We start from the raw sequence: 25,511 nt of genomic DNA on the forward strand, positions 1-25,511 counted from the left end.
AAAGAAATTTTGAGTAATTAAAAAACAGAAGGCAGATGTAGAGGTATGTGCTTGTCCCAGGTAACTGGAAGGCTAAAGCTGAAACAGGAGTTCAAGGCCAGAGAAATGAATGGATTTTGACATCAACATTAACACCAATACCTCTGTAATGACATAGGAGAAAAAAGATTTCTTCAAAGAAAAATTTTACCAAACAGAAAGTCAATATTCTACAAACTCATTAGTAGGCACAAAGGAAGTACTCAAAAGTTTCATTAATTAATAAAAATATAGGTTGTTCTACCTTTTTGAACTTGACAAACAGCTGTAACCTCACTAGGTCAGGCAACACAGAGCAGGCACAAAAAAAACACTTCTTGTCCCTCCCTATATTGGACTATGGTTTGCTGACACCACTGTCATGGTGTGGTACCTTGAGGACTGTATTGACATGGATCGCCACCTCAGCCCACTCCTGAGAGTCTAACGAAACATCACGAAGAACTTGCTCCTCATGCTCCAGCAGGCACTCGCAGATAGTGTCTACCTGGGACACCTGAGGGTAGACAGTCACAGTCATCAGACTCTTATGGATAATGGATCTCACCTGGTAAGCTATAGCATTCCATTACTCAACAGATGTTAATATATTGACTTAATGATGAAAGTAAATGTAAAACCAAGATAGTCTTCTTCAAAGTTACTGCCATTTTAGGTAATAAAGGAACCTAGAGATGATTTACAGTACACTGGAAGATGTGTATAGCTTGTATCTTATGCCATTTTATATATACAGGACTTTTTAGATTAAGGGGTTTATAGGGTGGGGGGGTCTGAAACAAGTTCACAGCAGACATCAAGGATGACTGTCAAACATAAACACAAAAAGGCTACATGTTCTTACCCCCAGTCTACAGTGGTAGCAAACACAGCTCCCGTGCTGTGCCAACACAACATATCTTTTGAGTAGTTAGTACTTTTATGAAGCCTTGAATGGTCCTGGTCCTCTTCCCAAAGTGAGTCAATGGCAAGGTGGAGGCTGCACCTCCAGAACCGGCCCATTGTCCCTTTACTTTCTACAAGGGCTACCAAAGCAAAATTCTCCCCTATGGCTAATGTGAGCAACCTTTCTTCTTAGAATATTAGTACCCTTTAGGAATATGATGCTGCTACTTAAAAGTGGACTGGAGAAAGTAGTGCGCCAGAAGGAAGGGGGAGGGGAGGGGATGGTCACTGGGATAGAGTCAGCTGTACAGAAGCGTGGCCTTGGGCCAGTGAGATGTCTTAGCAGGTAAAGGTGCTTCCCGGAAGCCATATGACCAAGATTGATTCCTGGGACCCACATGGTGGAAGGAGAGAACTCCTGAGAAAGTTGTCCTCTAAACTTCACACAAGTCATTATGTGTCCTGTGCACACGCACACAAACACACGAGTAAAAACAAACAAAAATTTTTTTTTTCTAAAAGAAGCTGTTGTTTGACAAGGGAAATGCCAGTGGGCTGGAGAGCAGCTACTCTGATCTTCTACCTGCACAGTGCCCCAACCAGCAGCAAGCTAAAGGCCTGGAGCCTACTGAACAACTACTTCCTGTGCTAGTCACAAGGGAGCTGGAGAGACAAAGGAAATGGGAACCCCTTTCTCAGTCACCTATATGCCCCTCTTAGAGGACAAACAGTAAACAAGAGACACTGAGTGATAGTATTCATAAAGCAGGCAGCCCAAGTCAATATTTCAATGAGATCCTTTAGCACTCTGCCCTGCCAGGGATGCCCACACATGGTACAGTGTGACAAAGACACAGGAAGACAAGAACCAGGGTGCACTGACCTCTCGAAAGAAGACATCGGCAGGAGTCAGGCTGGTTGGGACCTCACACTCCCTCTTGTTCAGGGCAAGCAGGATAGCTGCATTCACCAGGTCAGGCAGCCGAGAGTGGTGGTTTTTGAGTGTGATGGCAGCTGACAGCTTTTCTGCATGTTCGCAGAGCAGCAGTCGGGTGGTCATGGGTGTCCCTCTGATTGGATAAGAGCCCAGACGTCTAAACAAGCCAACCTCAAAAAAGAAAAGAAAGAAAATACAAGCACTTGTTCTCAAATAGCATTAACAGAAAACATAGCCACATTCTCCTAGGAGCTTCTCTGCCATAGGCCACCTCTGGCTGCCATTGTTCTCAATGTGTACAAGGTATATTCATACAGTACCCATGCAGGGAAACACAGAGGTTCTTGTCTGGTCACCTCATCGTTTCTATTCGTGGCTGTTGTATTTTCTAAACTACTGTTTAGGTATCATAATGATCAAAATGGCTTTTCTAATTTCTATCAGTGACCTAGCCTGGAAATGAAGACTTGGATTTTTGTGTTGTTTGAGACAGGGTTTCTTTGTGTAGTCCTGGTTGTCCTGGAAATAGCTCTGTAGACTATGCTGGCCTTGAATTCACAGAGAATTCATAGGCAGGCAGCTGCCTCTGCCTCCTGAGTGCTGGGAAAACCACTGTCTGGCCTGGCTTCCTTACTGTAAAAGTTACAGTTACATGATCTGACTTCATTTTCCTATTCTTTCACAGGTAATTTAAAAGCACAGTTCCTCTGTGAGAGCAGTCACCAGGGAGTGCTCAGGGGAGCACTTTAAATGAAGCTGTAGCTGTGCACTGAGATCATCCCAGACAACCAGGGACCACAGGTACACTGCTAGCATCACTTCCTACCCCATTCACAATTAGAGTGGCTACAAATACAGAAGAACTTCCTTAGAGCACTTGGCTATATATGTTTCCTGGAAGGCAAATGCTACCTGCTTGGTGATAAAGCTATGGAGATGAGTTAAGCAAAACCGCCCACTCCTTTGGATCTCTGTTTGAGGCCAGCCTGATCTACAGTGAATTTCAGGCTAGACAGATTTATACAGTGAGACCTTGTTTTCAAAAAACAAAACAAACCCCTCCCTTCAAGCCACAGAGAAGAAAATGCAAACACAAAAGGCACCACAGAATCAGGTCTGCACATAAAGCTAGAGCTGTTGGCAGCTAAGATTCCACTAAGGTCTCCAACTTGCTGTGTGCCCACACCCTAGTCGCCTGTGGCTTCTGATAAGTGGGTGTGTCCACAATTGTCACTAGCTCTCAGCACATAGCTTATCAGTCTGACTCTGCCCTCAACACATAGTAAGAAGATAGCTTCTTGATCCCTTCCATCTGGTCAATGTCAAGGTCCTCCTAACAACATAGAACCAATGTACAAAAATCTATGTTTTTACACAAAAGCAAAAGAAAATCTGCATGAGATTCTGTTTTTACAAATTGCTGTTTTTAGGCTGGTGAAATAGCCCTAGCCACAAAAACTGACATCTGAGTTTGATCCCCAGAAATAAGAACTCCTGAAAAGTTGTCCTTTGACATCCACGTGTGCCCCATGGTCCTGGAACTGTTTACTTCCGCATCAGTACACAACCCAGGTCCTTCCAAAGAAATACTGCAGGGGGCAGGGATAGCTCACTGGGCTAGAATGCCAGGCCCACCCTTTAGCCCAGTATCGATGCTTACTTGGTGAAGGAAGTCCACCAAGAGGCAGTGGGCTTTCATCTTGTCCTCCAGCTGGTGCAGAATGATCAGCGATGTGTTGCTCAGCCCAGGGGCCTCTGTTAGAACACAGCAGCAAGGAATAAGCACAAAACCATCTTTACAACAGTAACTGCTAGAAAGCAGTAAGCTAATAGCATCTAAAAGGGGTAGATGCTTTTAAAAAAGTTAATTTAGAGCACTCAAAGAGTTTTAGAACTGAATAAACTCAGTGGTGGCTTACAGTTGTAATCTCACCTCTTGGTAAACTGAGACAGGAGACTGCTGAGGTCAAGACTAGCCTGGGCTATATAGTGAGTACTAGGACAAAATGAGACCTTGCCTCAAAAGAGTTTTTTTTTTTTTGTTGTTTTTTTTTTTTTTAAAGATTTATTTATTATGTATAGACTGTTCTGTACTGCATGTATGCCTGCTGGCCAGAAGAGGACACCAAATCTCATTATAGATGGTTGTGAGTCATCATGTGGCTGCTGGGAATTGAACTCAGGATGTCTGGAAGAACAGCCAGTGCTCTTAACCTCTGAGCCATCTCTCCAGCCCCCTCAAAAGGCTTTTTAAATTTAGAGGAAAACCTAGTAGAGTTGATACTGTACTTACTCAAAACAAAAAGCATGCCCTGGTTTAGCCACCGTATCATTTGGCTCCAAGAAAACAGCAAAGAAACTCCCTACATCCCTAGGCAAGGCTCAGCCGACTCACGGGAAGCATGATCTTTGTGCAGAGACTTATAACTGAGACACTTTCTGGTAACTGGGAATGCAGAGCAGCCTAAGGGATAGTCACCTGGGACAGGCAAGGGTGTTCACTTCTGAATACCAAAAATTTCTCTAATACTTGGGAGCTCCTACTAGCCAAATGCATGGAGCATGTCAAAATTATTTACTTTGAAGCAAGTAAGTACCAAATGCCTACCAACACCACTGTGATGACTATTTGTGGTTGTTAACTTGAATACACGTAAAATTAAGTAAAAAACCCAAGCCACTGGGCACACCTGTGAGGGATTTTTATTTAACTGGATGTTTGAGATAGGGAGGAAGACCCACCTTAAATCTGGATCATTTGAAGTTAGAAGACCCACCCTAAATCTGGGCCACACCTTCCCAAGGCAGCCTAAGTAACACAAGGGAGAAAGAAACTTTTGTTCTTTGTCTGTGTGCTCTTGTTGGCAATGGCAAGTCCATTCCTCCACTGTATTAGAGGCTACTTCTTTGGGATTCTGATGTATACTCAAGACCAGCTGAGACATCCAGCCTTGTGGACCTAACAACTACTGAATTCCTAGACTTTCTGTCAGTAGATAGTCATTGTTGGACTAGCTGGGCCACTACCTGTAAGCCATTCTAGTAAATTCCCTTTCAATAAATAAATATAAATGTATTCTACCAGGTCTGTTCCTCTATAGAACCCTAACACAGCCACCAAGTTCTTTTAGAAACAAAATGCTAAGAATCATGAAGACTTGTTTAACGTCCTCTCAGATTCTACTCTCTCTAACTGACAAACAGGGCCCTGTTCTAGGGGCCTTTTCAAAATGTGTCATGGGGAAGGTTACCTTCAACTGTTTGAGAAACTAAAAAAACATGCTGAGTGAACACTGAATGCAGAAACATTCCCCTCTGCTTTGTACTGTTTTAATTCCTCTATCATAATGAATCAGTCCACTCACCTTGGGGGACTGATTCTGCCCACCGTGGGTCTGAGGCTGGGTAGTCATCCACCAGGTCCACACTGATCTGAGTCACAGCCTTGTCTAACTCAGAGTCCGAATCCAAGTCAGTTTGAGAAGAAAACAACTCATCAGCCATCATCTGAGCACGGCCCAAATCTTTCCTGCAGTCCAATGAGAACACAAAGGTACAATGGAGGCAAACATTCCCAAACTCATCACAGAAAAGTTAACTGAGGTTAAAATCACATGTATAGGCTTTAGCTAAAGGACTGTTAAAAGATTTACCTTAATGCATAGAAAAAAGTTTCTGTGGGGCTATGAATTCATCAATTAAACTAAGACTGAAATCAGTCTTAGGCCTTAGAAAGTCACAGTACCAGGAGTCAGACAACTGAACAAGTAATGGCACACGAGCAGGCAAGTACTCAGACAGCAACTGTGATGGTTTATATTGTTAACCTGACAGGCTCTAGAGTCACCTTTAGACAGATCTCTAGGTTTTTCTAGTTTGAGGTAAAGGTGCCTCCAACTGCAGATGGAATAAAAAGGTGAAATCGAACTGTGCAAGCCCATTGATTGTGCTGCTTCCTGCCTGCAGATGCAATGTGACCAGCTACCCTCCTGCTCCTGCTGCCAAGCATCCCCCTATGATGCAATGATCCCCTGAACTCTAAGCTACAATAAAAGCCCTTCCTTTGTTAGACTGTTTCTTGTCAGATATTTGGCCACAGCAATGAGAAAAATAACTAACACACCACCAAGCACAAGGAAGGAGAGCAAACCCATCAGAGGGCAAGGAATGCTCTGGAGGAAGAGGCCAAGGGTGCTAAGGAGAATGAAGTAGCTATCAGCCACCCACAGACCATGCTCTGTTATCAGCAAGGAAGCTTTATCAGACATAAAATACAGGTCTTTTAGGAAGGGGAGTCTGGGGGAAAGTTCCAGAGCAATAGCCTGAAGGAAAGTAAGCTCCTAAAAAGAGGACTCTTCTAAACTGGTATTTGAGAAAACAACCAGATACCAATGAGGCCAAAAGGAAGGTAAATGTAGTCTACATTCAGAAGGAATGAAACATCAAAACACACAGCCCTGCAGACTATGGTGTAAAGACTGTACAGAACTCCAAGGCCCCAGGGAAGGAGCACATGCCACTCCAGTTCTAACTATCAAGTATGGCGGGTTAGAAGATTCTGGTGGAGGAATCATTTTATTTTATTATTTTACTGTGAAGAGCCTACTTCCTTGCTGTGGGATAATACTCTTGTACACTGTAAAGATTTGTCACTCATACTGGTTTAATAAAATACTGATTGGCCAGTAGCCAGGCAGGGAGTATAGACAGGGTGACCAGATTAGGAGAATTCTGGAAAGAGGAAGGCAGAGAGATGCAGAGGAAGGAAGATGAGACTGCCTTACTGAGAAAAGGTACCAAGCCATGTGGCTAAACATAGATAAGAATTATGGGCTAATTTAAGTTCTAAGAGCTGGATAGTAATGATCCTGAGCTATAGGCCAAACAGTTCATAATTAATATAAGCCTCTGTGTTTATTTGGGACAAAACAGCTGCAGGACTAGACAGAACAAAAACTTCTATCTACACTTCCTTAAAACTCTTGGCGGGATACCTGTTGTGGAATAATATTTTAAGGTGTGTTATATTTGTTTATGCTATGGAGCATTTGTTTAATGGTGTAAAGATTGTGTGACTAGCCAGGCGGTGGTGGCACATGCCTTTAGTCCCAGCACTCAGGAGGCAGAAGCAGGCAGATCTCTGTGAGTTTGAGACCAGCCTGGTCTACAAGAGCTAGTTCCAGGACAGCCTCCAAAGCCACAGAGAAACCCTGTCTCGAGACCCCCCCTCCCCAAAAATTGTGTGACTTTTGTTTATGTTGCATTTATTTAATTCTATGAAGCTGCGTTACTGTGCCTGTCTAAAACACCTGATTGGTCTAATAAAAAGCTGAACAGCCAATAGTGAGGCAAGAGAAAGGATAGGCAGAGCTGGCAGGCAGAGAGAATAAATAGGAGGAGAAATCTGAGAAGGGAGGAGCAAAGAAAAGAGGCTGCTAGGGGCCAGCTACCCAGCCACCAGCGGAGTAAGAGTGAAAGTAAGATAGACAAAAGTAAGAAAAGGAAAAAGCCCAGAGACAAAAGGTAGATGTGATAATTTAAGTTAAGGAAAGCTGGCAAGAAACAAGGCAAGCTAAAGCTGGGCATTTGTTGTTAAGTAATAGTAAATCTCCGCATGTATTTATTTGGGAGCTGGGTGGAAAAACAACCAACAACAGATACCCTCAGCCATGCACAAGTAGAGCTCCCAAGAGTCTAGGTTATAGCTGTATTGGTTCTCAGCAACATGGTTCCCGGGACTACTTAGGCTAAGGCCCCTTTCCACATCTGATAATCCTCTGGAAACACCCCAAACTGCCTGCATTAGGTAGCCAGTGCCCCATATTTATGCCCACCTAGAGCCTCACAGTGCACTTTATTTGGAAACACAGCTTTTGTACCAAGGATTAGTTAAGATGAGGATTAGTGTGGGCCCTAAATCAAATGATTACAGCTGTTATAAAGTCATGTGCTGAATGGAGAGGGTGCTAGCTGAGGGAGGATGATCTTAAGCTCTTGGCCAGCCTGGGCTACATAAGGAGCATGTCTCAAAGAAAGACAAACACAGGGAAGAGGCTATGTGGCAGTGGAGATGCAACTAAGAAAGAAGCATCAACAAGCCCACCAGTGGCCATGGCTGTTAGGACATACAGCAAGGAGGGGCATGAAAGGTTCCCTAGAACCTCCAGGCAATGTACACCTACTAACTCTGTAATGCTGGATATGAGTCTCATAAGCCACAGAGTTGGTAGTAATTTGTTTTGGTAGTCACATAAAGACTATAGTTGCTGGTTGAATTACAATGTATACTTAACTGAACTGTCACTGAAAGAAATCTGCACAAGATGAAATAACCCAAATCTGAACCCAGATTGAACCATGCAATGGAACAAGATCATAAAGCATACTATTACACTGTTTAGTGGTGCCCCACCTGGACAGAACAGGAAGTGCAGCAGATCATTAGCAAGGCAGCCTTAGACTGAGAAACTTAGAATCGAATACTACATACTTCAGTGAATGAACAGCCAACCTGTACCACTGAGTGGGATGGCACGTCAGGAACTAAGAACTTGGTAGTAGAGGCAGTAAATGCTAAAAATCATTTCTTCAAAACCAAGATGTGCCAGGCAAACCAATAGGAAGAAACAGTGACTATCTTGCCCAAAGCTTCACAGCTCTGGGAAGAAACAGACTTGGCAAGGCTTGGCCATGACTTTCCCAAGTATCTATTCAAATGTGAAGCAACTATGTCAATGAAAGAAAGTATGTAATAGGCATCAAACACACGGATAATAAACTGAAATGTGAACCCATGCCCATGATGTCTCTGCTGTAGATTTGTGCCTGCAATACCTAGACCTCACAGCTGTGCCCCAAGCATACTCTAGTACATTAGGAATCCTGCATCCACAAACGAGCCCAGTCAGCCAGTGAGGCAGTGGAGTGGACAGGACGGTGTGCAGTTAAGTTCCAGAGGCTCTTTATACAGGTGGCTCATCTGCTGAAGGTGAAGACACAGGTCAAGACAAAAATGGCTAAAATAATCTCAAAGCATCAACAGCCAGGCTGAAGATGGAAACAGAATCTTACTTACAGGTTATACAAATACTTATAAGACCTGACCAATAATTACACAAGCTGTTTCCCCAAACTCTCATGAACAAAACATTTTGTATTTATATTTTTGAGTAAAGTAAAATGAAAACAATATGAAGTTAAAAAATAGGCAATGCTTGAAAGTTTTATGTATTATGTTTGACTCTGAGGGGCATCTGACAGTGTTTGGAGATAATGTGGTTATAACAAGTAGGGGGAAAGGTCACTGGCTTCTAGTGGGAAGAGGCCAGGGGTACTGCTCTATAGCCTGCAAGTCAACAGACCCCCCAAATGCTTACCTGTCTCAAATGTCAATGCAATGATCAGAAGCTACAGGAAGCAAAGAGCTGTCCAGCCAACGCCCCAGAATGTGCTAAATTCAGGCACAAAACAGCCAGATTGGAATCTGGCCACAATAAGAGCCAAGCTGGGACTTGGCCAACTGCCACTTGGCCTGACCTCCAACAGCCAAACTGCAGAATCTGAGCTTGGCTGAAGAACCACTACGTTCTGTGGTAACTACACCTCAGCTAATGGGTAGGGTCTATTTCTTTCATAACACCCATATAACTCCATCTGCAATTCATTTGCTTTGATGTTTTATGAGAGAGATTTTGTCCATTGTCTGCCAATTTTAATGGTCATTGCTTCCCATGGAGGCTGTATTAGATCTGGTACTTCTAAACTATGTGGGGTGAGGCCTCTTGTGGCTGCCCAGTGCGGATTATCTTGTGTAAAACCCTAGCACCCAGGAAGAGTTCCTTGAAATGGAACACTATCACAACTAGCTCCTCTCTACCCACCAATGCACAGTAAGCACCAGTAAAAATGTGTCTACACATAAGGTAAGCTGTGATTTTTAAAATGTGCTGTGCCAGCTGGGCATAAGTCATGCCTATAATTCCAGCACTAGAGAGGTAAGACAGGTTTACATAGCAAGACCCATGAAAACACAGTGTGTGTGTGGGGGGCGGGGGGCGTCGGGCAGGAAATTAACAGCTTAGGATCATTTGCTGCTCTTGCAAAGGACCTGGATTTGGTTCCCATCACCCCTATCAGGTGCCTCAGGGGATGTGATGCCTTTTCAGGATTCTATAAATAGGAAGACATACATACACACACACACACACACACACACACACACACAGAGGAAGACACACACACACACACACACACACCTTAATGAAGACAACAAAAATATGCTATACCTGCAGTACTGAAGGAATGCAGCTTTAAGGAGTTTTGTCTTATCTTCATGGGCTACAGTTTCATTTTTTGTTGTGGTCTCAAAAACCATACTCTACGAAACAAAAACCAAGCTATTGCTTATAGGAAGATTTGTACATGCTGAAGGAGGATCCCGTGATAGAATATAACACCCCCAGACCTGTTTGCCAACAGTCAATCAAAACCCTACAGAAAAGTCAGGTAACTCAGGGTGTTTTCATCATGGTCAGTACAACTATCCCAGCTGCCCCTATGCTTATCACAACATGCATTAAGCATATGGGGAATGACAGAGTTAAGCAGGACTAAGGAACACTAAGAAGAAATGGAACAGTGCAAAACAAATTCAGGAATATGCAGCAGCACTACTATGTAACTACAAAAACACAAGCAAGAGTTCAAATATGTTACATTCTATAGAAACTGCCAAATCATTTTTTGTTTCAATTTTTAATTTTATGTGTGTATTTGACTGCACATATATGTGTACACATGTGTGTTTTGCTGATGTCCCCAGAGGTCAGAAGAGGGCACAGGATCTCCTGGAACTGGAGTCAGAGATGGCTGTGAGCCACTACATGGGTGCTAGAAATTGAACTCAGGTCCTCTACAATAGCAGCAACAAATGCTCCATTTGTTTAGCCTTCTTTCCAGAACTCCTTTCCCCCTTTTTTTGAGGTAGGGTCTTACTATGCAGCCTTGGCTGGCCTAGAACTCTCTATGTAGACCAGCCTGACCTCTAACTCACAGATACCCAGCCTGAACTACACAGCAAAACTGTCTCAAAAAACAACAACAAAAAGTCTACACATGAAGATTTATAGACATTAGACAAGCCAGTGGCTTATGATGAACAAAACCAAATATGTGAATTTGTCATATATGGAAGAAGATACTTATATTTTAGCAAATATGAAAATATTCTTATATTGCCAGCTTTGGAGTTTGCTGGAAGATAAATGCAATTGATTATGTTGGCATCAAAATAATTAATGCTTCTTGTTTGAAACAAAAAAAAGGTCTATATATTTCTATATACCATTTAAATGAAAAAAAAATCCCTAAACAATATTATTTAGCCTTCTGTGACTGAAATATTTTGTTTCTGTTTAAAAAACCCCATTTTTTTTTTTAAGATTTATTTATTTGTTATGTGTACAGTGTTCTGCCTGCATGTATCCTTGCAGGCCGGAAGAGGGCACCAGACTACACTACAGATGGTTGTGAACCACCAATGGTTGCTGGGAATTGAACTCAGGACCTCTGGAAGAACAGGCAGTGCTCTTAACCCCTGAGCCATCTCTCCAGCCCCTAAAAACCCCAAATTTATAGATAAAGTTACCTCAGGTTTTAAGATAGTAGAAAGGTGTTTTTTTTTTTTTTTTTTTTTTTAGATAGGGTTTTTCTGTGTAGCTCTTGCTGTCCTGGAACTCACTTTGTAGACCAGGCAGGTCTTGAACTCAAAGAGATCTGCCTACCTCTGCCTTCCAAGTACTGAGACTAATGGCATACACCACCACACCTGGCAAAAGCAGATTTATTATTTATTTATTTTTAATCTCATTAAGCCTCTCAGAATTCATGTGCTGTGGTCATTGAGATGGCTCAGTAAATAAAGACATTTTCTGTGCAAGTTTGGCAACCTGAGGTGGGGTCAGGTCATAGGGTCTGGACAGTGAGGAAACTTCAGGAGAAGCCTGGCCACCTTCCCAAGGTGACCTCAGGATAAACTACCCCAACAAGCACCTTCCAAAGTTGCTGGATAGTGTGCGTACTGATCAACTCAGCAAATAAAATCAATGCTGTCAGCAACCCAAGAATCACCAAGTGAACAATGTGTGAAATGTCAGTGGTGCTTCCCTGGGCTCATCGAACCATTCCAAGAGTCATCCTTCTATCCTACTCCTAGGGAAGGTCAAGGAGAGGAGGAAGTATACATTGTTCCAAGTCCTTGTTTTAAAACTGGTGACTTGGAGACAGCAACACATACATCTGGCTCAGAGATGCAGAGGAAAAAGCAGAAGTAATGACTGAGACCAACAAGCAGCTGGTCTAAGAAAGGGGATCTAGGGGATAGAGCCAAGAGAACAAAGAACTGATTTCATCCCAGCCTTTCTATACTGCCTGCCTTTTCTGGTGTGAAAAACTCCGATAAAGAAAATCTTTGAATCTTTGACCACCTTACCTCATTGCCTCGTCCACCAACTGAATAGGCCAAAGACTCTTCCAGGTCCTCTGCTAATAGGGACACATTTTCCCTCGGAGTGACAGACACCAGACCACTATTCCTAGAGAAAAGGATCGGAACACCGCCACAAGAACCAGCACCCAAAATGCCATCTCCTGAGAAAAAAAATGCACAAAGATCACACAGAACAATTCCTCAAATCTCCCACCCCAACTATCCTAATGACATGTGTCCTTTCTCCTTTATGACACCTACAATAAAAATGCTATGGCATAAATGTATTTACTTTTTTTTTTTTTTTACTTTATTTATGGCTGTTGCTACTCAATAAAGCAGACTGTCTTCCCATATTAGAGACAAAAAAAAATTGCTGGAGAGATGGCTCAGCAATTAAAGCACTTGTTGCTTCTGCAGAACACTGAAGATCAGTTCTTAGTGACCTCACTGGGAGGCTCACAACTTCCTGTAACTTCAGCTCCAGGTGACTACACTCTCTTCTGGCCTCCATTGGTACCCTTGTCCCTACATAAAAGTCTAAAAAACAAAAATAAAAACCAACAAAACACTCAAAGAACAAAACTCACAAAACTTATCCCTGCAATAGAACAGTGAGCAAAGCCCAAAGCCCCTCCTCAATCCCTCCAAATTTCTTATTCTGTAAAACTTTGAATGGAAGCATCTCCACCTCATGGCATCCTCATGCTTCTTGCCTAATGATCTTTATTGGGCCAATCCAGGTAGTAGCCAGCCTGCTCTGCCCCTTAGGAATAGCCCAAATACTGGTCCCCCTATGTGAACCACCATCCAGGCTCTATCTGTGGCCTTGTCCAGGTCCTGTCCTCTCTACAGTCCTAGTAGGACTATACGCTGGTCAGTATCCACTTGTCTGGTCTGCATTGCAAGCCATCTCCTCAGGATTCTTCCTGCCAGATCTGAACAAACTAACTTAAAGAGTGTTAACCACACACCTTTAATCCCAGCACTCGGGAAGCAGAGGCAGGCGGATCTCTGTGAGTTCGAGGCCAGCCTAGTCTCCAGAGCAACTGCCAGGATAGGCTCCAAAGCTACACAGAGAAACCCTGTCTTGAAAAACCAAAATAAAAAAAAAATGAGTGTTAGCCCAGAGTGAGCCACCCTCATAAGCCAAGAGGAGCATTTACTTCTCTCAGGGTTAGCTCTTACCCTCTTGTCTCTTCTGTTTTTTTTGTTTTGTTTTGTTCTGTTTTGTTACTAATTTTCCCTGTAAAAATAAGTTTGTGAATCCTACCCACCCTTGGGTATTCAGCAATGGCTGTGAATTCACTTGTTGCAAAGAGTAGTAATGTTTCTAACCAGCAGGTAGCAAAATGTACAGTAAAAGAAGAGAAACTGCCAAGAATGGCTAATGAACTGGCCAAAATGCTTGGATTTAAGAATTACTTATTGAAGACCGTATAATACTGGTGGGCACATATAAACAGTCCAGAAAGATACCACATGCATATGATCAACTGAATTTTGATAAAGGTGAAAATATAATACAATGGAGAAAGAACTATCTTTTCATCTAAAGTAGCCATCCATGTACCTTGTGTATCAAAGACAATTTTCTCCTGAGGAAGAGAAAACTTCCCAGTTCCCGTGGAGCACACGAAGACGGCATTCTCCATAAAAAGATAGGTCATCTGGCTTGAAAAGTTTGGCACCATTAACCGACATGTAATCAGGTCTTCAGACTGAAAGGTAAAATTAGGGTCATAGTTAGTAAGAATTAAGACAAAAATATTTGTGTAATTTTTGGAACCATGTTTATATGACACCATTCCACAAAAATCTTAAAATTCTGATTCACTGATTATGCTTGTGAAAGTTTACACTACACAGACGATTCACAAGACAGGAGAAGTCTATAGCCACTGGTATGGCCTGGACATTTGTGTCCCTTTAGAACTTAGATGCTGACTGCCAACTGTGTTAACATGTGGGGTCTCTGGGAAGGCTCCGCTGGGCAGGCTTATTCACCTCTATGTGAGGACACCAACAAGAAGGTGCTGTCTCTGCTGGAACATTTATCTTGGACCTCTAGCCTCTAGAACTTCCTATATCTTATAAATTATCCAACCTTAAGTATTTTGCTGCAACAGCCCAAATGGGCTAAGATATTTGTCTTACAGAAATTATTTGGAGCTGGGCAGTGGTGCTGCATCCCTTTAATTCCAGCACTCGAGAGGCAGGGGGATCTCTGTGAGTTTGAGACAAGCCTGGTCTACAGAAAACAAAACAAAACAAAACAAAAAACAGGAAGGAAGGAAGGAAGGAAGGGAAGGGAAGGAAGGGGGAGGGGGAGGGAGGGAGGGAGGGAGGGAGGGAGGGAGGGAAGGAAGGAAGGAAGGAAGGATAGAAGGTTGACTTTAAAATATTTCCATGGAGTTAAGATTTTAAGCCAGGTGTAGTAGTAGGATTAAACATCTTTAATCCCAGAACTTGGGAGGCAGAGGCAAATGGACCTCTGAGTTTGAGACTAGACTGGTCTACAGAGTAAGTTCCAGGATAACAAGGCTACACAGAAAAACCCTGTCTTGAAAAAACCAACTAACCAACCAAGCAAGCAAGCAAAGAGATTATAACTAAAAGTTTGTAAGAAATGAGAAAAAAAAGCTCTAATTTGTTATATTATTTATTATGTATACTAAAGGTGTGTGCCACCACCGCCCGGTCCCTAAAATAATTTTTAAAACATTTCTTTAAAGTGAGATTGTAGGATGTTTTTCATTCTCAAATTGTTTTCTTTATGTTCTTTTGTACTTTCTGAAAATTTTTAAATGACACTGAGTTATGATTTCCAATTATATTAAACTGAAACACATGGTAAGGTTTATTCTTGTTAGAAATAAAAGAACAACAGATTTTCTTAATTCAGATGAGCAAATATATTAAGAATAAAAATTTACTAGCTGGGGCTGGAGAGATGGCTCAGGGGTTAAGAGCACTGACTGTTCTTCCAGAGGTCCTGAGTTCAATTCCCAGCAACCACATGGTGGCTCATAACTGTCTGTAATGGGATCTGGTGCCCTCTTCTTTTTTTTTTTTTTTATTTTATTTTAAAAGATTTTATTTGTTCTGACTGCATGTATGCCTGCAGGCCAGAAGAGGGCACCAGATCTCATTATAGATGGTTGTGAGCCACCATGTGGTTGCTGGGAATTGAACTCAGGACCTCTGGAAGAGCAATCAGTGCTCTTAACCTCTGAGCCATCTCTCCAGCCCTAGTGCCCTCTTCTGGCCTGCACTGCATACATGATAAATAAATAAATCTTAAAAAAAAAAAAAGTCCTTCCTTATTTAAAAAAAATAAAAAATAAATTTACTAGCTGGAGAAATGGCTCCATGGTTAAGAAAGCTTGTGCTCTGACAGATGACCCAAGTTTGGTTCCCTGTGCCCATGCTGGGTGGCTCACAATCAACTGTGACTTCAGCTCCAGGGGCACATATAATGCCTCTGCCTTTTACAAGCACCTGCACTCACATGCAAATACCTACCCCCCCCCCAAATAAATAAAAAAGCAAAGGGCTAGGTATGGTTACACACACCTTTAACATTAGCACTTGGAAGGTAGAGGCAGGCAGCACTCTGAATTCCAGGATGAGCCAGGGCTACACAGTAAGACTCTGTCTCTAATAAATAATAAAAATTTAAGAGAATTAAATACTACATAAGATTAAATGACATGTTTCACAGCTGTCATGGCTTCCCCTGGTGAAAGTGTTTAATTGCTGTTTATATATTCAACATTAGTGCAACTGTCTTCCAGTGACTTACTTTGTAGAGTATGTAAATAGAGTCATTCCCTAGGCACACAGTATTTTTCTATAATATAAAGGCCTCAAAATTGAACCTCAGGAAGATAGGGTGGCACATACCTATAATAGCAGCAACTTGGGAGACAAGAGACAGAAAGATCTTGACCATATAGTCAGACTGGGCTATATAGAGTGACCCTATCTCAAACACAAAACAACACACACACACATTCATACACACACCCCAAAATTTGAAGGCAAGTATCCATGCACCTCAACATCAAATTTCCTTTCTACTCCATAAAGAGCTATAGCAGAAGAGTCAGAGGACTTGCTTCACTGTCATCTTTCTTTAGTGCAGACTGGGCTAGAGAGTGAGATGGAAAAACAAACAAGCAATAATATCTGAAAGTATTTCCAAATCTTGCAAATGACCCTTAAAAGACACCAGTGGTCATAAGGGAATTTGGTGTGCTAAGGCTTCTGTGTAATTTTACTTACCTGGAAAGGTGGGTTGTACTGAGTAACTTCTACAGTGACCGTATCTGACATTTGGTTACCATTGTCTTCCACTGTTATCAGAGAGTAATAGATGAGGCAGGGGCTGTCTCCCAGGTGCCATGCTGCTGCCAAAACCAGGAGCCCATCACTAGATACAGGGGAGGAAAGACAGGCTTCTTTGTAAACAGTATGCCAGATTATTACAAAATTAGACACACTCACCATATATACTAGAGCCCTGTACTTAACTATTTACCCAAGGGAGAAAAAAATATTCTCACAATTACCTTCATGCAAATGTTTACACTGGCTTTATTACAGTAGCCAACCTGAAAACAACCCAATGTCTTCAACTACTGAGTAGATAAAACCTGTGTGTGTGTGTGTGTGTGTGTGTGGTGTGTGTGTGTGTGTGTGTGTGTGTGTGTAGCTTTGGAGCCTATCCTGGCAGTCGCTCTGGAGACCAGGCTGGCCTCGAACTCACACACACACACACACACACACACACACACACACACACACACACACACACACACACACACACACACACTTCTGAATATCATTTAACAATGAAAGCAAAGAAATTTCTTAATCAGTTTTAAATCCACCATATCAAAGTTGTATATACACTGCATGATTCACTTATACACCATTCTGAAAAAGACAAAGCTGAAGACAGAAGAGATCAAGAGATCAATGACTTTTGGGGGCACAAAGGAATTTTGGAGGAAAGATCTATTTCTCTACCTCCTGCCCTTTACTGAGGTTCAAACTCTGCCTTAAGTAGATACTACTCTACCACTGAGAAACACCCCCAGCTCTGTTCTATGTCATGACTATATACTGCCAGGCAGTGAGTGGTGGCGCACGCCTTTAATCCCAGCACTCGAGAGGCAGAAGCAGGAGGATCTCTGTGAGTTCCAGACCAGCCTGGTCTACAAAGCTAGTTCTAGCACAGTCAAGGTTACACAAAGAAACCCTATCTCAAACAAACAAACAAACAAAAAGATTACTATATGCATTTAGCAAGACTCACAGAATTAAAATCAGGTGTGGATGGTGGTGCACACCTGTAATCCCATTACTTGGGGCATGAAGGCAGAAGGCCAGCCTGGGCTACATGATAGCCTGTTTCAAGCAAGCAAGCAAACCTTAGAACTACATACCAAACAAGCAAAACAAAACCTCAGAACTATATACCAGAATGATCACTATCACAACATGTAAATTATAGCACAACCAACCTGACTTAAATTTTTTTAAAGGATCACCACATTAATCTGGGAATTAAAGGTAAGTCACAGAGAACTGATTAATAGTGTTCTTCACAATTTACCTTTGTTTAGAGAAAACAAAACCCATCAGTTCTAGAAATTCAAGCTAATGTTTATGTGAAAAAATTCATTATTTTGCTTGTTAAAGCTTATATGCTGTTCTTAATCTAAGTTGTTGTACGGCAAAAAAATTAAATGTTCTCTAATACAAATTCTTCCAAGGTAGCACTATGGGCAACTTTCATTCAAGGATCTGAAATCTATGAGATAGCAAGCACCTTTTCCAGGCAGCCACTTCTAAACAATTTAATGAGGGTCAAGGTGAAAGCTCTTCCCTTAGTTCTCCTGGCTGCCACCCAGACCACCAAAGGAATTCAGGAATTCCTGGCTCAAATTTACAGCACACTGGCATCATGCTAATGTTACAATTGAGTTCTCAGAGGAGAAAGCTTCTCTATACCAGGTGGCACAGTGGGCCATACCTGTCAGTGCTGTAAGAAGGGTCACTAAAGAGTGTATCATCATTCTACCAATTGTGGAGACTAACAGGGTCCTTAAGAAGTGGTCCTAGGGCCAGTACTCCTTGACAACTTTTTAAAACCCAAATTCCAAAAAAATAGGGCTAGAGAGATAAACTGTTATGAGCACTTATTACTCTTCCAGAGGGCCCACGATCATGAAACTCCAGCTCCAAGGGATCAGATGTATTTGGCTTCTACATGCACGAACATGTATATGAACACACACACAAACACACACACACACACACACACACACACACACACACGAGAGACAGAGAGAGAGAGAGAGAATGTAAATCATTAAAAAAAAAAAAAAAAAAACAAACACATACTTGGGAAGCCTGCAGCAGGCAAATCTTTGAGTCTCCAGGCCAGACAATTACACAGTGAGCCCCTGTCTTAAAACAAAACACTCCCCCTATATTTTAGGTAGTGACAATAATAGGTAGATAATAACAATTTTGCAGATCAGTAAACCTGACAAATAGTTTATATAAGAATTTACACATTGGGACTGGAGAGATGGTTCATTGGTTGAGAGCACTGGTTTCTCTTCCAGAGGACCCAGGTAGTTCCAGCACCCACATGGCAGCTCATGGATGTCTGCAATACAGTTCCAGGGAATCTGTCACCTTCACACAGACATACATGCAGACAAAACACCAATGCACATGAAATAAAAGTAAGTGAAATTAAAAAGAATCTAGAGCCAGGCGTTGGTGGCACACCCCTTTAATCCCAGCACTTGGGAGGCAGAGGCAGGCGGATCTCTGTGAGTTCGAGGCCAGCCTGGTCTCCAGAGCAACTGCCAGGATAGGCTCCAAAGCTACACAGAGAAACCCTGTCTCGAAAAACCAAAAAAAAAAAAAAAAAAAAGAATCTATACACTAATAAATTTAAGATGGAAAAATCTCAGCCAGACATGATAGCACATGCCTGTAATACAGCACTCTGGGGACTGAGTCTGGAGAATCCCAAGCCTAAGGCTAACTTGTGCTACAAAGTAAGACTCTCACAAAACAAAACAATCCTAAGTTTATTTATATCTAAAATAAAGAAAGTTCAGCTTTATCAGTAATAATCCAATAAAAACTCATAAGTCTGGTCACTGAACATGTAAGCTGAGACAGTGGCTATGCAAAATATCAGAGTCAATGAGACAAAGGAGACATGACATTCTCACATAAAAGAAACCCCATGTATTCCAGTTAATGACAGCCCATGAACCGGAGAGAAGAGTCATCAAGAAGACAGAGAATATGAGTGTTTCCCAAGTTTCTCAAGGACTTTTCATCCAGAGGAGTGAGGTCTCAGAGCAGCCAACTCCTTAGAATATTTTATTCCTCATTCTCAAGCTAGCCCACAGTAGGCTACACCCTAAATTTCCAAAAGTCAGATAAATGAAAGTAAGCATGATCTTTAATAATAAAAATGCTTGTAGAAATTAAGGAAACACTATCATTTTACTTCCTTGGTGCTTTTACAGGGTCCTTCAAATACTACTCAGAAACATGCTAACAGTCTGTGACACTTCTGAGAAACAAGCATAACAATAAGCAATTACAATCAGAACATAGTAAACATGACTCTGAAACATATATAGTCTTTAACTGCCCGGGTGTGGTGGCACACACCTTTAATTCCAGCAGTCTGGAAGGCAGAGGCAGGCAGCTCTGAGGTTGAGGCCAGTCTAGTGTACATAGTAAGCTCCAGGCCAGGCAAGGCTATATAGTGAGACCCTGTCTCAAAAAAGGGAACAAAAAAAGTCTTCCATTTTGTTTGTGACAGTGTCTTGTATATGGCTCAGGCTGGCCAGGAACCATAACCCTCCAGCCTCAGCCTTCCTCAGTGCTAAGACCACAAACTGAGCTGCCAAGCCCTGCCTGAGAACTGCTGCTAAGAGAAAACTCACTCCAAGCATAAACCACGCACTGGAGCCTCAGGACATCAGCTTAGCCACTATGGGCTACAAGAGCTCCTTCACTGACAAGTGATGAGAACAGAGACACCACTGCTCTGGACTCCCTTGGAAACAGAAAGGAGGGGGTGTTGGCAATGCCATAAGATACAATAAAGACAGAGCTGGTCCAGCTGTGCAAGCCAGAAGCATCTAGTCTAACGGGCAGGAACACACCATTTATAGCTGAGGAATGCTTCAATTTCCCACACAAACCCGCAGCACTACATAAGGAACAACAGACCACACTCAGAGCCTTAGCAGACAGTGCTTAGAAGGGCAGTGCCAGCAGAGCAGGCAGCAGGACACGTTACTACAAAGATGTCAACTTGTTAGCCAACTTCTTTAGGACAAGTTAGCTGCTTACCAGTTTTGCTTCAAGTCCAAATACTGAATGTTGACCCCTTCCTTAATAGCTTCGTAGTTACTTTCAGATCCCTAAATGGAAATACCAAAGTATAAGCTCCCAGTAATTACCATGTCTTCCTTTCCACCCACCAAACACCCAGAACCTGGCAAAGTGCTGTACTCATGAGCAAGGGACATTTAAAAACTAGCACACCAAGCCAAGTGTGGTGTGGTGGTGCACAACTTTAATCCCAGCGCTCAAGAGGAAGAGACAGGCAGATATCTTTGAAATCGAAGCCATCCTGGTCTACATAGTGAGTTCCAAGACAGATAGGGCTGTCTAGTGAAACCCTGTCTTTAAAAAAAATTTAGTAGGTCAGCTGGGTATGCTGGCACATGCTTATACTCCTAGTGCATAGGTGGTGGGGGCAGGAGAATCAACTACAATAGTGAGTTTGGGACCAGCGTGAGCTACATGAGACTGTCTTATATCTTGCCACCCCACAAATTAGCAAGTTAATCACTGATTTCTATTACAGCTAGGGATTGAACACCCAGTTTTACTTATTCACTAGCTATATATATATAATACCTATTACATGGAAGTGTGCTGGGTATGCAGATGGGCTGGCTGCAGTGATGCTTACCTACAATCCCAGCACTTGGGAGGCTGAGGCAGGAGGACTTCCAGCCTAGAGTTCACAACCAGCCTGGGCTACAGAGTGAGTCCCAGTCTCAAAGAAAACAAGAAACAAAGAATGAACACAGTTACACACCATAAATCAAACCAGAAATAGCAATTACTGTTCCTCACCCAAATAGCATCAGTAATGCTTTCCTTCAGGGCTCTGTGCATATCCCAACTGTGAGCCTGTTTTTCTGAAAAATCATCCAGTTCCCATTTACTGATGTTTGAACTTGTCAGGGTGTAGAAACTCGATCTTCCTCTGTCCCACAGAACACTGGCCAGCTGTGCAGAGAGAAGGGGGTCATGTTGAGACTGACTCCAAGTTCATGTGCTTTACAGCTGACTACAAATCTTCCCCCAGGCTCTGGAGGAAGGAGTAATTCTGAAATGGACCTTGAAAGCAAGGACCAATCTCCAAAGGAAGGGCCTGGGAAAAGCAGAGCTGGAAAGAGCAGAGCTGGGAGATGGGAAAATTAGGCGTCCTCATAGAACCTGTTTCTTATTAAATTGGATCCATATGCAAAACTCTTTAAAGAAACCATAGCTCAGTCTTCAGTGTGAGTCTATAAATCTGGAGAGTCAAGGAGATGTTGCTGTTCATGGCTCTTGAGCCTGGAATTTGAAGGGAGTCTGGCAGGGAGGACACTCATCAGACATGGGCACTGTTTTTACGAGTAGACTCTTTTGTATGAAATAGATGTGTTTAAGCTGAATGTGCACCCCCATTGCCTCCATTTCTCCTGTTACAGGAGAAGGGCCAATAATGAGCCTGTCCTGGCCTGTAAACAAGAGCAAACCGGAGCTTTTCATAGAGACAGAACAAGGGGATGAAATGCACCTAGAAGCAGCTGGGGAACCACTGAGGTACAATGGAGAGGGGAGCGCAGTGACTATCACCATGGTTTGAAACTCAGGTCACTTGAGAAAAGGGTCAGTGCCATTAACAGAAACATACATGTCAAAAGATGATTCATGTGTGTTTAAACATGCTGTTTTAGGTTTAAAAGACATTCAAGGGAGCAAGTAGTGTGTTGAGGACCTGAGCTTTGGCTCAGGCTTGAGTATGACAGATGACATCTCAGCAGCTTACTACCTCAACCTCTCCAGCACAACAGAGAGAAAGTGCTCTGCTTCACAACAGAACCAAAGCAGTTGGCAGATCTAGACCTATTCCCTCTCTTCCTCCAAGGCCAGCCAGGAGGGTAAATTTGAGTTACCCTAAAGAACTGGAGGTGTAGAAGATACACTTCAGGCCAAATTCAGCCTTAAAAAACTCATTGAAATTTTTCACAGTAGGACTGGAGATAAGGCTCGGTGGTCATCAACACTTAATTGCTCTTCAAGAGTACCCGGTTTGATTCCCAGCACCCACATGGCAGCTAACAACTGTAACACCAGTTCCAGAGGATTTGATGCTCTCCTCTGGCTTCAGCAGGCACCAGGCAACCATGAAGTACATAGAAATACATGCAAGCAAATACTCACACACATAAAATTAAAAAGCAAAACCAAAAACACAATAGTTTACATTCACAAGAAACCAATAACACTGTCACAGGAATCCTTTAACTCCATGTAAACAGTTCTTCACAAACGTACCATGAGGTCACTAGTAGGGGACAGAATCCCGAAAAGGGAAGAAACCCTTCGGCCAATCCCTGAGAGCATCCCTTGGCCCTGGGGCAGGGCATGCTGGTGAATCTTCCCTGAGCTTTCAGGAATCAGTCGGATCAGCTGGCTCCCCACAGAGGACAGGATGAAACTTCCTCCCTGTGAACACATAGCACCAGATGAGCTTGGAAAAGTTTAGGACCAAGAACTAGCAAAAAAAGAAAGAAAGAAAGAAAGAAAGAAAGAAAGAAAGAAAGAAAGAAAGAAAGAAAGAAAGAAAGAAAGAAAAAAAGAAAGAAAAAAAGAAAGAAAGAAAGCAAGAAAGCAAGAAAGAAAGATGTGTGACAAGCCAGGCAGTAGTGGTTCACCGTTAATTCCAGCACTTAGGGGCCAGAGGCAGGAGAATCTCTGTGAGTTCGAGGCCAGCCTGGTCTACAGAGTGAGTTTCAGGGCAGGCTCCAGAGCTACACAGAGAAACCCTGTCTGGAAAAACTAAACAAAACACAAGAAGTGTGACAAAGCCTGGGGTGGTAGTGCTTGCCTGAAATCCCAGCACTTAAGAAACTGAGGTAGGAGGATCATTCAGGTCAGCCTGGGCTGCACAGCAAGACTTTGTCTAAATTGAAAATCAATTTTTTTTTGATAAATGAAACTTATCCCTACCTTAAACATACCTGAAAGGATTTTTAAAAAGATGCATTAATCCATTAAAATCCTTTCACAAATGAATACCCAGAAATATTCTTACAGCAGAAAAAGAGTCCCCCTTCTTAAATCTGAGGGTTTTAAATTAAGGGTTTACCATTTGTAGGTTCAACAATTGTCAGATTTCCTTCCTTCCTTCCTTCGTTCCATTATTCCTTCCTTCCTTTTCTTTTTTTGAGGCAGCTTTATACATTCCAAGCTGGCCTTGAACTCACTATATAGCCAAGGATGACCAAAACTCCCCATCCTGAATGCTAGGATCTTAGGTATGCACCACTACATCTGGTTTAAGTGATGCTGGGATGGCATCAAGGGCCCTGTGCATGTTAGGCAAGTACTCTGCTAACCAAGTCCTAACCCCAGCCTCAGTTTTCTTCCATAACTGCAGAGTAGACACCAACAAATATTCTCCCAGTGGCTAAGAGTTAGTTTCTTTTTACTTGTTTTTAAATTATTATTTTAATTACTACTCATATTTACATATCCATCCCTCCCATTCCCTTGCCCTCCCATCCTCCCATGTTCCCCACCAACACCCCCCAACCCCTCCCCAGGGATAGTGAAGCCCTACACAGGGGACCTTCAAAGTCTGTCATATTGTTTGGGGGAGGGCCTAGGCCCTCCTTGCTGTATCTGGGCTGCAATAGTATCCCTCCATAGGGAATGGGCTCCCAAAGTCCATTTGTGCTCTAGGGATAAAGACTGGCTCCACTGTTAGAGGTCCCATAGACCTTGGCCTCCTAGCTGGCACCCACATTCAGAAGGCTTGGTTTGGTCCAATGCTGTTTCCCCAGCTTTATGTCTAGGGTCTCCATGCTTGTTTTTTTTTGAAACTAAATCTAGCTGTCCTGGAACTAGTTCTATAAACCAGACTAGGTTCTCTGTGAGAACCACCTGCCTCTGCCTCCTGTGTGCTGGGACAAGCACGGCCCAGCTTGTTCAAGAGTTTCTTTCTAATAGCTACTTTTGTAAAGTACTTAAAAGGAAAGAATGAACATTCTATTGCCCCAATGAATGGCCTTCCCTGCTCTAGTTCATACCACAGCCCTCAACTTCTTCTCTTCCTTGCCTTTCCTTCATGCCTCCCATGCCACTATAGCTGTTTAGAATCTGTAATTCCCGATTCAGATCTCCCTACCAGTCCACACGCACTACAGCTCTCTCCATACACACCTGTACTGCTGTCAGGAACCTACACATTTTCTCGCCTCCCAAATCCACACAGGTCTCTGAGTAGGTGTCTTCCCTGGCAAGGCTGGGCCAGTAGCGGATGGACCCCTCTTTGGTAGCAACCATGACAGCAACAGCCTTGAAACAAAACCACAGTCATCAGCAACAATGAAAAAAGGTCTCAAAACCAGGTGCCTATGAACACTGATGAAAACAAGTTTCTTATTTTTATATTAATTTTATTATTTTACATATTTATTTATTTTAGAGAAGGTCTCACTATGTAGCCCTGACTGGCCTGGAATTCACAGAGATCTGACTGCCTCTGCGTTTCAAGTACTGGGATTAAAGGTGTGTACAAATCATGCCCATCAAAATTCTTTACTTTTAAGATTATGCAACAGGAAAACTGCCTCCACCTTTCTGTTCAGGTTTGTGAATTTTAACATGTGCAGATGGTGTGACCACACATCAGAAGGATACAGAACTGTTTTGTCACCCCAAACCACCTCATGATGACCCCTGATGATTATACCTTCCCTGTTTTACCCTAGCAACCATTTCCATCACTATAGATCTGGCACTTGAGAATGTCAGACAGCA

General features: G+C 42.6%; 1 protein-coding gene across 1 annotated transcript in view; it reads right to left on the minus strand.

The window, feature by feature from the left end:
• The window catches only part of Nup133 (nucleoporin 133), a 48,837-nt gene that overhangs the window by 15,852 nt on the left and 7,474 nt on the right, over nucleotides 1-25,511 (minus strand). Inside the window, exons 5-16 of the mRNA XM_027404860.2 lie at nucleotides 24,912-25,046; nucleotides 23,022-23,192; nucleotides 21,549-21,704; nucleotides 20,754-20,824; nucleotides 16,635-16,782; nucleotides 13,921-14,068; nucleotides 12,351-12,508; nucleotides 10,147-10,238; nucleotides 5,227-5,390; nucleotides 3,522-3,616; nucleotides 1,808-2,032; nucleotides 413-535 (exon numbers count right to left, since the gene is read on the minus strand). Of these exons, the coding sequence (XP_027260661.1) occupies nucleotides 413-535; nucleotides 1,808-2,032; nucleotides 3,522-3,616; nucleotides 5,227-5,390; nucleotides 10,147-10,238; nucleotides 12,351-12,508; nucleotides 13,921-14,068; nucleotides 16,635-16,782; nucleotides 20,754-20,824; nucleotides 21,549-21,704; nucleotides 23,022-23,192; nucleotides 24,912-25,046 (1,686 nt within the window). The remainder of the gene's footprint in view (nucleotides 1-412; nucleotides 536-1,807; nucleotides 2,033-3,521; nucleotides 3,617-5,226; nucleotides 5,391-10,146; nucleotides 10,239-12,350; nucleotides 12,509-13,920; nucleotides 14,069-16,634; nucleotides 16,783-20,753; nucleotides 20,825-21,548; nucleotides 21,705-23,021; nucleotides 23,193-24,911; nucleotides 25,047-25,511) is intronic.

This window comes from Cricetulus griseus, chromosome 3 (genome assembly GCF_003668045.3).
Source record: "Cricetulus griseus strain 17A/GY chromosome 3, alternate assembly CriGri-PICRH-1.0, whole genome shotgun sequence".
NCBI lineage: Eukaryota > Metazoa > Chordata > Mammalia > Rodentia > Cricetidae > Cricetulus > Cricetulus griseus.